The following is a 12,997-nucleotide window of genomic DNA, read 5'->3' on the forward strand; positions in this document are numbered from 1 at the left end:
TTATCTACTACACCACAAAACTGCCAATAATTAAAAAGAAATCAATAAATAAAATAAAATATTGACACGGATCAATGCACCTTGACCTACAAAATTATTTGATCACAGAGTAGTTAGTATTTGCGAAGCGTTACCGTTATCACAGCCAAACAACGCCCAGTATCAGGTATCACTGATAACGATAACAGCTATGATTCATTAGATACTGTGTTACTGACAAAGAGATCCATACTATAATGGAAACGGTTCCACGAACAACAGTCCTTTTGTAAAAGAAAAATAAATAAAATTCACAAAAAAATAGTAATAATTAAAAACAATATTGAATATTGTTTTTCTCCGAGAATTGTTTTTGTAAAACAATTTTCGGTTCAAACAAGTTACGGTGTGTATTTAAAGTGATTGATGGAATAGAATTTACGAGAATTACTTTATCTTTTATGGATTTTGTGTGATTGATACTTCTTTCAGTTTCAAGTGTTTGTTTGAACTGTGCTGTGTGTAATATCAGTTGTTTTTCAAGCATAGTGTATTGTTGTTGGATTATTTTAAGGATTAAGGTGAGTTAAACAAGTTATATTCTAGGTACCTACTTAATTAAGTTTGCGTTATCATATTCTATAGTTATTAAAAAAATGTGGTTTACATTATGTAGTTAATTAGCTTCTGCCATTGGTTTCAACCGCGTTCCCGTTGGATAAAAAGTATGTCATACCTGTCTGTATACCAAATTTCATCAAAATCCGTTCAGTAGTTTCAGCGTGATTGACGAACAAATGTCCAAACAAACAAATTTTCACATTATTAGTACGAGTAGCATACACAACTGGTAAGAATATGTGTTTAATTAATAAAATAATTGATGAATGTGGAAGAAATTAAATAAATACCTTAACCTAAGTTAAGTGTAGGTACATTAACTATATTTACATATACATGTATATACCTATGTATAATTGGAATTGCACAAGGTGTTTGACGTTTAATAAAATAAGGTTGATGACATACGACATTGTGGAATGCACTTATTGGTTTTAAAAGTATAGTGATAGTGACGCTAAGAATCTTACACTTTAGTAAGCTAAAAATGTGCTGGCTTATGAAAATACCTACCTATATGTATCTATAGGTAGTTACTTATTAAACTGCTTGATGAATGAATCAGTATATTTTGGTGCAATGTAACCCAGATTTGAAAACGATGTTCTTGCAGTATGTTGTTTACTTTTGTTGTTTATATTGTAACTTTGTGAGTTTCTTTATATACTAAATTGAATTCAGAGTATTTAATGGACAAAATAACTTAATATAAGATCACGTAAATAAATAATAAATCCTGAAATAAAGACAGACAGACTGACAGACTATTATTTATTTCTTTAGTAGTTGACATTTCATAATTGGTGGTGTTAAAATAAATGATTTTTTATCTTTTCTTTTTTTTTAAGAACACACACTAGGATTTCCTCCTGTGTCGTGAGTGCGTTTACAAACATACATTTTTAATGAAGATAAGGTTAAAAAAATGTGGTCATCCAATCTGTAAATCGAACTTGAAACTTAGAAATAGATAGAAATTAGGTAGATATACAGACAAGGTATAAGCTGACTTGGACTAATACATAAAATAATAGTAAAGTACATATCAGTGTTACTATTGAGATTAAGGTTTCAATGTGTGTGTGATAGGGGGAAGTGTATTATTTATACATAGGAAGCATGTGTATGTGTGCATGATATATAATCACAGTTTTTTATAGGTGATATAAATATTTATATCCAAGGTCTGCGTCCTAAATTTATACTTACAATAAAACATATCTCTATTTTTAGAGGTGAACATACATAATGTCTAACATATGTAATTAGTTAACTTAAATATTCATTTCTGTAAACTATATATATATATATATATATATATATATATATATATATTTTGTATATTTATATAATTCTTATTATAAATAGTTATAATATTATTATTATAAATAGTTTAATGTTTAATAAATAAGTAGTTTTTCTTGTTTGCCAAGTTAAGTACATATTTAATGGTAGCATCACGGTTTGCCCCCAAAGAACACCCAAAAATGTGTGTAACAAAAGAATATGTCGGTTAGTGATGCGTTCCGCGATATAAAATTGTATAATACTGCAGTTTGCAGGCTGCAGTAGCCATCAAAATGTTTATCCCGTAATTTTAATGAAAAGCTATGAAGTTTTCAGTACAAGTTAGGTTTCTATGTTGATTTAAATAAAGTGACACACACACACACAACTTCACGCCTTTTATCCCCGAAGGGGTAGGCAGAGGTGCACATTACGGCACGTAATGCCGCTATACAATGTACACCCACTTTTCACCATTTTGTGTTATAAGTCCCATGTAATAGGGGGTGAGCCTATTGCCATATCCTGGACACAATTCCAGACTCCGTGCTACTACCGAGAAATTTTCGAAAATCCGAAAAAGCCCAGTAATACTTTGCCCGACCCGGGAATCGAACCCAAGACCCCTTGTTCGGCAGTCGCACTTGCGACCACTCGACCAACGAGGCATAAATAAAGTGACATTACCACTAAACGATTGATTTATCAGAAACTGGACATGATACATTGAGTATATATTAGCTATATGTGCTAAAATATGTTTAGCAAACATATGTACATGCGTCAGTACATAGTTACGTATATACTGTGTAAATATTGCGGCCATATGCAACTGCAGTTTTCTCACGACTATTTTACAAGTATTACGTAGAATAGTTTTATGTAATGGACGACGGCATTAGGTGTGTTATTTACACAGGGAGAGAAGAGATAGAATAAGACTGCACGGTTGGCGCGATGACAGGGCTACCGGCTGCCACGCCAACCGTGCAAAAAATCTAAATTTACAACAAAATATCTACTTTCGTACTTTTACTGAGTCAGAAAAAGAATTGTAGATTTTCCGAAACTTAATACTAAATATAGCATCTGGAATTAGCATTTTGTGACTAATAAAATGACACACGAAGATCGAACATATTACTGACATATTGTGATATTTTTTATAGTCTCTAGACACGCATACATAACATGTATGTAACTACAGGCAAGTATAGTAGAGCCATGCTTCGGCACGAATGGGCCAGCTCGACCGGAGTGATACCACGGTCTCACAGAAAACCGCCGTGAAACAACGCTTACGTTGTGTTTCGTTGTGTGAGTGAGTTTACCGGAGGCCCAATTACTCCCCTTCCGAATCTTCCCAATCCCCGATTCCCCAATAATCCTTAAATTCCTAACCCGCAAAAGATTAGCAACGCAATTTAAAAACTTCTAGTGTTTTGGGTGTACCTGGGTGGAGGCGATTGCTTACCATCAGGAGATCCGCCTGCTCGTTTATCGGTTTATAGGTACAATAAAAAAGGCAACAAGCTTTACTATTTATTTTAACCTTTTTATTGTCTTTAATCTTATAAAGGCTTATTCACTAAAATGACAAAGAAGGAATTTGGATGCAGGTAATTATTAATTTCATAATTCCAGAACTATGGAGCGGCCATGACACTCGCACCGTCAGACTAGAGGGCAGCAGTCCAGGATGAGCCTCACCAGGTTGGGTCAGAGTGTGGACGGGACGGCGGGGAGGGGGCCCAAGGACAGTCCTTGTTACTTCTGCAATGAACTCTTTGAAATGGGACAGTTACAGGTACGGATGGGTGAATGGGTACATGTGCTTCACTAAAAGAGATATGGACTAATATATACACATATACTTCTGCTTTTGGCCAATTAACAAAATAACATTATCGTTAAAATCCTAAAGAAAAACTGGGTACGCAGGATTTTGTAAAATTGTAATTTATTCCTTTATGTGTAACGCCTATAATTCAACAATAGCAATATTTTCATTAGAGACGCTATAAAAAGTTTGGTGTCAATTTAACAAGATTAGTTTAAGACGTATGGCTGCGGAAAACGCAACGGGTTACCGGGGCTCCGGCTCTAAAAGGAGTAGGAACGGGGTGGTTAAGAGTCAGTAAGAGCCCGACATTATCTCTCGTCTCACCTAAGGCGGGAAAAGTCTTTGGATGATTTTTATAGCTCAAAAAAGACGTATTAAAAATATCAAAGTGTATTATTATAAGGTATTCTTGATACAACTGTAATATAATTCGAGTTCGTTTTGGCTATGGAATTTGCCCTGGTATACTCGCAACTCGATACCTGAGTGACGGGGTGCCTATCTTTGGGCAGATGTTTGTAGAAATAAAATATGCGATGAGGTCAGACATTTTGATACTATGGTATAAAGGTATATTAACCTAGAAATGTTTAACACTCATTATACATAACATCAGTTTTGTATCGGAGTTCCACGTAATTGGCTGCCGACTTCTTGCTAACACAGTTCGCTGTTACTATGAATATCAAAAAAAAAAAACAATAATACTACCTTTCGACCCGGTACTTTATAGGGTAATCGAACTTAAAAACCATTTAATTGGGATTCGCTCGCCATTTACAAATAAAACAGACAACAAGATATTTTCGCATCCATTTTTTAAGTCAGTCAGTCCGTAAAACCGAAGTCCAAAGTCTAAAAATATTATGCTGAAAACCGCATCAAAATCGGTTATCAAAACGATAAAACAATCGCATAAACATACATAAATACAAAATGAAACCCTCCTTTTTTTTTAAGTCGATGAAAAAGTGATATCTATACCTGTATTGGTTACCTACATTTTATTTTCTGAAGGGACAAGTAAAAATACGCTGTTCATCCCTTCTTAGAACATTACTCGTAGGTAACATTACCTACAACACGTTGTTATATTATGACAGTACATTCGTTGTGAAACACATGTATTTCAGCAGCAAGCACCGCATTGTTGTCACACATTCTGAAGATAAGATCTAGGATATAGCTGCTTATCTCCTATCTGCCCAATGGTACAATGATTAAACTTGTCAATGATGTGGAATAGGAGCGGCGATGTATCGATTTTCTTTGTAAAATAGATATAGTATTGATATAAATGTTATTTGCATTTGGTATTATCGGAAAACTGCAAGGTTGGTGTCAATATTATTAAGTGACATTAGGTTTCTTGCACGCTCTTCTATATGCGAATACGAATCTACCTATACTTTGAAACGTGTAAATAGTGCGTTTAAGCACTATACTCAGCGACATATTTTAATCATGGTCCTTAGCAATTGTTTTCTGAACAAAATCGTTACTAAGTAATAGTTTAAGTAATCATTAAATATCTCTGAGTACGGGACTAACAGATAAAAGTTTTATTACATTATTGACGGTCAAAGATGACCTTTTAGTTAGGTTTAATGGAAACGCAATAGAATTGGCTCTTAGGCTTGGCCCTCTCAAGTTTTAAGTTTTTCTGCCTTCTTCACATAGTCGCATGTAGGTAATAATGCCATCACGTACACCAGGTATTATTATTTACCTTTATACTTATACATTAAATACATTTTCAATAAGCCCAAATTATCCAAATAATAATTAGCTCGAATCTGAAGTTAACTAACAAGATAATGACGTTTCTTTAATTCCTCGATTAAATGAAGTACCTATAGGTTTTGTTGGTATATTTCAGAACCACCTGAAGATATGTGGCAGTATCCTGGAGCAGTGCCCGCTGCGCTGCGGAGCCTGGATACAGAGGAAGCACAAGGAGACACACGTCAAGGACTGCCCCAAGATGGAAAAGGTAGAATTAAGGGTTCATTCTAAAATGTAACTCCCCAAGTTAATAGATTTTCAACACTTTTTTATATATCGTCACGGCTTTTATCCACGAAGGCAGAGGTGCACGTTATGGCACATAATGCCACTGTACAAAGTACACCCACTTTTCACACTTTATGTTGTAAGTTCCATCGAAATAGGTGGTGAGCCTATTGCCATAAACCGGGCACATTTCCAGACTCCGTGCTACTACTGAGAAATTTTCGAATAACCGAAAAAAGCCCAGCAATACTTCGCTCGACTCGGGAATCGAACCCGAGACCCCTTGCCCGGCAGTCGCACTTGCAATCATTTGGCCAACAAGGCAGTCATTTACTTTAAAATAAAGGCAAACATATTAATTCTGGTTCCAGACGCGCACATCGTCGAGTCACGTGAGCGCGCCAGCGCCGGCGCCGCCACCACCAGTACCAGTCTCCAACCACACTTGGTCTCCACGACAGGTGCCCCTCGACGACTGCGTGTCCTATTTGGAGAAGGAAGTCGCTTCCATCAAGTAAGAGATTAATAATTATTATATGTTATCGGCTTACTCATGTAACTGTTTCACGAAGAACTCGACTAGTTTCAAGCCATGCTAGAGGCTATATTCATATTTAAACTAGTCGAGTTCCTCGTCAAATAGTTACGTGAGTAAGCCGATAACGTAATAATTAATTTAGTATGTCTCACGAAAGTTACAACAAGTAAGAGATGATATTTATTAACCTCAATTTTCGTTTAATCGGCCATGTTAAGTTTAGTCCAATCAATACTTTATTTAAAGATCTACACCATGCTCGTCCATTCTATAAGATTACTAGCAAACCAGGCAAACTTCGTTTCGCCACCGATGATTTTCCCTGTTTTCCTGAATTTTATTTGCTATAAACCTCACTGAGCCCGAGACCTTTCCAACGAATGCAAAACCGTGGAAATCGGTTCGTGCGTTCTGGAGTTATAGCGTCAGGAAGGAAAACCCGACTTATTTTTATATTATAGCATATAACCACGTTCTTCCAGATTAGTCCTAACAGAAGAGTCAGGACACCGCGACGTGCAGTCGACGGAGATAGAGAACATTCGTTCGAAGCTGGTTCTGGTGGAGGAACGCAGCCAGCACTTCCTTTCAACCCTCGTGTCCTTGAGGGCAGCGGTAGACGATGAAGCCGAGAGGTCTGCCAACTGGGCTGCACAGTTCAAACATGATCTGGCCAATGTGCAGCTAGCACTGCAGGTATTTTGCTAAAGCTTTTCGGTTTTGAAGAGTTATGCGGGTACATGTCTATAGTTGGCCAGTTATGTGGTTTGTTGCTGTAAACTTCACTAATGTCAAATCAGATCTTGTGCTTCCTACTTAAAATATAAAAACGAAACAAAACAGACAGCAATGCAGACATGTTTTGTTATCTGGAAAAATAAAAGAAACTGTATTTCGACGTATTGTCGTCGTTTTCCTTTTGTTGATAATAATCGCATAGGCACGCAGGTAATGGTGGTTGTTTACTTACATGAATTAGGATTCTTAGAATTTGAATTTAGTCGGACTTATCGTCTGTCTAACCACATTTCATATTTTTTTAACGTTGATAAGTCTGCGTTTGGCCACCAACCCGCTTACTGCCAGGACGGCGAAGCGAAGATGTGGCCGAAGATGGAGCACATAGACTTAGAAAGTACCTATTTACTCTGACCTTGAAAAGACCCGGGTTGTATTTCTCAGGAAAGATAGAAGGAAGGTGAAAGTGCCTAAACTGTGACAAACATTAAATTTTTTCGTTTTTACAGATTTTTGTATTGTAGACCTTCTGTCTTTGATAGTTTTAGAGATTTTGGATTATAATTTATTATATTATATTTAATAAATCTTCTCTCTCAGGAGCTGCAAAGCCAGCAGTTGACTACAGTGATGAGGCTGGAGAGCGCAGTGAGCAGCCTGGTGCACGAGCAGCACGAGCGGGAGCTACTGGAGCAGGCGCTCACACAACATGACAATAGGATCAGGGCGGTCAACAAACTTGGTATGCGTGTTATTGTAAACATAATTTTGGTAACTTTCCATATATTCCATAACAGGTCTAGAGGTTAACTGATACAAACATTTTAAGACAAGAATTAGACAAAAATATCATATATCTAAGTTTTTAAACTGACATGGTCACTAACACTAACATTAGAACTTAAGACGGGATATTTACCATGTTTATTTGTGCCTATGAGTGTCTTTGAGTTGAGTTCATCCGTGATCATGGCGCTTGCAACATTGCCAAAATATTGGAAACTCATAGACATAAATAAACATGGTAAGTATCCCGGTTATCATATATCTAAAGACCAAAAAGCTAAAGAAGATGATTATTTTTCTAGAGGAAGTAATAAACTACATAAGGCAGACAGTGGAAGAGGAGAGAGAGAGGAACGCGGAGAACCGCGCGGCGCTGGAGGCGGAGCTGATGGAGGCCAGGCGGTCCTCGGAGCAGCTCGCCAACCTGTCGGCGCTGAGGATGCAGCTGCAGGCCACGTCTGATGAGAGGCCGGTGAGTATTCTTCCTCCAATTTCTCTAATGTTTCTTCCCCTTTAATAATATCTTCTGATTTATTACGTTGCGGGATTCAAGATAGTCATTCATGTCCCTGGGACTCACCGGTCTTCAGTGTTCCCGTGTTTCATGGTTGTATCTACTGTAGATCCTGGCTCACAGGAGTTGCAGCGGTAAGGGAGGTTGTGGCAGGCTTGTCCCATTTAAGAAAGCAATTTCAAAACATACCTACCTATACACGACTATCAAACCCGGCGAGAGAGGAGACCTTTCCACCGAATGCAAAACCCGACTTATTTTTATATATCATGTTAGGAACAAACCACTGGCGTTGCTTCCTACAACCCTAGTATACTATCCAACCCTATTATACTTATCTCTTCATCATCGCCCAGGCTATGGACCGCGTGGCAGTACTGGAAGTGGCGACAGCGGACGCTCGAGCAGAGTTGTCGGAACACTCCACGAAAGTAGACGCAGTGCTCCGAGACTTGCGCGCCCTCACCAAGTCCTACCATAAGATGAGGAACGAGCTCGCTGACTTCCAGTCCAAGGTCACCTTCGATAGGAATGAGCTGGGATCTGAGGACGGTAAGTTGATTCAGGTTTCTTTGTTTTAATGGGATAGGCCGCCAAGGGAGCTGACGGACTACCTAGTGCTAAGTAGATGATGTTACCACCATTATCAGTCAACATTCGCCTGCTGCGTCTGTGTTTTCAGGATGAGTCTGTTCGTGATACATCCGAAACTTGTTTTATTCAGTGGATGAATGATAACTTGATACTTCTGGTGCAAAGTTAGTCATAAACTTATTGCCTTTAAGTGAATCCCATTGAGCAGAATATTACCTATAGAAATAAATTATGTACCTACATCATGGATTCAACGTTTTTGTATAAAAAAAACTACAATAATTGGCATACTACCTAAATGAATAAAACTGTACTCTTGTGGATGTGTTAACAAACACAGATCAAAGGGTGTGGAATGAGTCGTAAAGCCATTGGTTGGAATATTGCAGGTCGCTTCATATGGAGGATAGACAAGTTCCTGGCTCGAATGAAGGAGGCCAAGGAGAACGACACCGTGCTGAGCAGCCCTATCTTCCGGACCAGCAAGTATGGATACACGTTGAAGGTAGGAGTACTCTCCTGATATTTGTTGCCATGTAGTGATGGTAGAATAGAACAGTTTTTCACCATCACTACTCTTCATGCAGGCGTGAGATGAAGGAAGCACGTTGATAAAGGTGGGGCAGTACCAGGGAGTTCGAATGAACTTGAACCTTTTAAACTTCAATACATGTATAAGAGACACCTCATATGTAGAGGAGGCCCATAGTCTGACAGTGGATTATGACGGACTGTTAATGATGACGTTATGAGACAGTGATGAGATTATGAGGTGCAGGAGATAATCTGATGGCATATCTCACGTGTCCGTGTTTGCAATCATAGCTCAACAGCGAATATACCTAAGTATATATTCAATATTCTAATACTTGCTACTAAACTTATAGGTATTAATCTTCTAGACTTTGTATTTCAGGCAGAAATCAACCTGAACGGTATCGGCAAATGGAAGGGTCGCCACATAACGTCAACAGTCCGGCTGGTGGCTGGACCGTACGATGCTCTGCTGGAGTGGCCCTGCGACCTGAACATCAACATCGTACTCCGAGACCAGCCCAATAACAGGAACCAGGTAACATGTCTGACTTTGACGGCACGATTGGTGCGGCGCAACTGGCTGCCGCACGACGTATTACGTGTAACGGGTTCGATTACCGCACGGAGCGACTCTTTGTGTCATCCACAAATGGTTGTTTTGGGTCTTGGTGTGATGTGCATGTGAACTTGTATGTTTGTAAACGCATCCACGACACGGGAGAAAATCCTAGTGTGAGACAACGTTTTAATAAGAAAATGTGGTGGTTGTAATAATTCCAAACTGAGGCGGATTAAAACCTAATTTCTCCCATCTAACGTAGTAAGCCTGTAGAGCTGTAGGTCTGACGATGACGGATTGAAAAATCAATATTTTGAAAAGTACTTACCTAAACTAATCTTCTCAGAAAACCACTAATGATTTGCTTCAATATTCAATCACATACAAACACTTAATTTTCCTCTTTACAAGTGGTCACATAAAAAGTTCCTATTCACAAAATTAAGCCATTCAAATGAATTTATGACTAATCTACTACTTTAACCATTGAATTTAAACACTTGATATGAGTCAAGACACTATAACGTTGATCTGATGCTCAATAAACTATGTATATTAAAAATATATGCAGGTACAATGGTGGTCACATGCGCCTGACCACCACTAAGTTAATGTTTGCTTGCACCTGATAAGATCCGCTCTCTAGCCCCGCCCCATGACCATACCGCCGCCGGTGCAGTTAGCAGAACAACATCAAATGCACCACTGACTAAGGGATTATACGTGTTGTATCACTAAGCTGCGACATTATCGCTATTCTTTTTGATGAGACATTTATTGGGTAGTATGGCTAAATGTTATTGCTAGGTTCAAGCACTAAAATTTTAAAATGATCAGGCGGTTCTGTCCTCCACTGTACTTAGCACTGGAATGTATAAGCTACCCACATTATAATATTATGTAGGTACAGTCAGCACAGTTATTTACTATACAGATGAGAAAATAAAAGAGACAATAGCTATTGTAATAATGTAATTTATTGTGTTGTTAGTGAGTGTAGCATGGATTTACTACTACTATTCTATTTTTTTATTTACTACTACTGTACTATATATTCTATATAGCTACTGTAATATTTAATTATATAGTTTTTAAGCAACCTACATCTTTTATAGCCATTGGTCGGTTCAGTAGACAACCAATGGTTACTGTCTTGACACTGAAATTCATCTTTTTTTCTTATCTGCGTAGTAAATACCTATGCTGACTGTACATAGAAAAAAACTGAAAAAAACAATGACAAAACCATTTTCAAAAACGTAATGTTTTCCTCTATTTCCTAACATAAAATTACTTTTCTAGGCAATGGACATAGTGAAATCACTGCAACTGAAGCGAAAATCATCGTCCAAGCGACATGACTACGATGACGGCGGTGATGATGAGAAGACCAAGTCTTCAGACACCCTGGACAAGTCAGTCACCCAGCTGAAGAGGCAGTACATCTTCATACCACACACTAGTCTGGACAAGTTCGAATATGTTAAGAATGATGTCATGTTTATTGAATTTATTGTTAATCAGTAATTTTAGGACTATTTTGTTCCTAGATAATTCGCCTTTATTTCTAGATTAATTAATTTAAAATCTAGTGATTTGATTAATGTTTATCGCTCAGCTAAAAATAAAGTTTATAAAGTTAAATAAATAAATAATTTGTACAATGTGCCAAAGTTAAGTGCTTAGACAGTGTTTGATTGTATATCAGTTTGTATGATCACGATCATTACTATTTTAGGGAACTCTGAGAGTAAAGTTCCCTAAGCAAAGGAGGATCCTCCGACCAGGCGAGGTGATCAGCCTGGCGGGCTTTCTGCCCAACTGTTGTTCGTTGGGATTTTCTATCCGTCTTAATTCGCATGTAAACTTCATATGTGCGATGCAGGATATTTGTGACGTCATCCGTTGATTTGCTCGTCGATAGTCTATGTGCGACTTCTGTCATCTGTCACTTGTTACTTGTCAATGTGGCGCCACATCACTCCCCCCCAAGACCGGAGGTCGATCCTGTTGAGACGGCTGTCGATGCTTGAGATGAGCGGTGCCAGAGCCAGTGTAGAATGTCCCTAGTTCCAGTGAGTCGGAACTGTGCCGCTGAATGCCCAGTGAGTCGGGTGAGCGGTGCAGGGTGATACTCCAGTGAGTCGGAGTAGTGAAGCTAGCAGTGTCCCACGGTGAGTCGGGGAATTGATGCTGCGAGGGTAGGTGCGTAGTGGCTGGCGTCTGCGTTGACGGGAGGAAGACGTCCTCAGACCGTGTGCAGAGTGCTGTGCCTAGACGCTGATGAGGCCGTAGGGAAGAACCAGGCTGCATATCTTCGATGTAGCGTGTGGTGGTCCCTGATGAGGCCGAGGATGCTGGTTGGCTGCGACTTGGTTACCGCTCAGCGGAGAAGTGATGGGTGAGGGAGATGGCGATGAGGATGACGGTGCTGATCTGCTCCGTGAAGGTTGCTTTCGATCACGTCGGGGTCACCACTTTAGGGAACTCTGAGAGTAAAGTTCCCTAAGCAAAGGAGGATCCTCCGACCAGGCGAGGTGATCAGCCTGGCGGGCTTTCTGCCCAACTGTTGTTCGTTGGGATTTTCTATCCGTCTTAATTCGCATGTAAACTTCATATGTGCGATGCAGGATATTTGTGACGTCATCCGTTGATTTGCTCGTCGATAGTCTATGTGCGACTTCTGTCATCTGTCACTTGTTACTTGTCAATGTGGCGCCACATCCTCCTTTTCTTAGAGAACCACTTTAGGGAACAGCGAGTAAAGTTTAAGAAAATCTTATATCCTCCGACCATTAGGTGATCATGCCTGGCGGGCTTTCTGCCCAACTGTTGAATGGGAGTTCTATCCGTGTTAATTCGCATGCAAACTTCATATGTGCGATGCAGGATATTTGTGACGTCATCCGTTGATTTGCTCGTCGATAGTTTATGTGCGACTTCTGTCATCTGTCACTTATCAAAGTGTCGCCACACTATCTTTTGTTA

At 38.9% G+C, this 12,997-nt stretch overlaps 1 protein-coding gene across 1 annotated transcript; it reads left to right on the forward strand.

Moving 5' to 3' along the window:
• The first annotated feature begins 232 nt into the window (after positions 1-232).
• LOC118271506 (TNF receptor-associated factor 2) lies at positions 233-12,772 on the forward strand. The gene is made up of 11 exons (XM_050695777.1): positions 233-560; positions 3,532-3,694; positions 5,610-5,723; positions 6,115-6,257; positions 6,764-6,977; positions 7,620-7,761; positions 8,108-8,277; positions 8,676-8,871; positions 9,303-9,418; positions 9,830-9,985; positions 11,312-12,772. Exons 2-11 carry the CDS (start codon positions 3,587-3,589, stop codon positions 11,534-11,536), a joined length of 1,584 nt encoding a protein of 527 aa, XP_050551734.1. The 5' UTR covers positions 233-560; positions 3,532-3,586; the 3' UTR covers positions 11,537-12,772.
• Positions 12,773-12,997: the final 225 nt, after the last annotated feature.

The sequence above is a fragment of the Spodoptera frugiperda genome, chromosome 9 (assembly GCF_023101765.2).
Source record: "Spodoptera frugiperda isolate SF20-4 chromosome 9, AGI-APGP_CSIRO_Sfru_2.0, whole genome shotgun sequence".
Lineage (NCBI taxonomy): Eukaryota > Metazoa > Arthropoda > Insecta > Lepidoptera > Noctuidae > Spodoptera > Spodoptera frugiperda.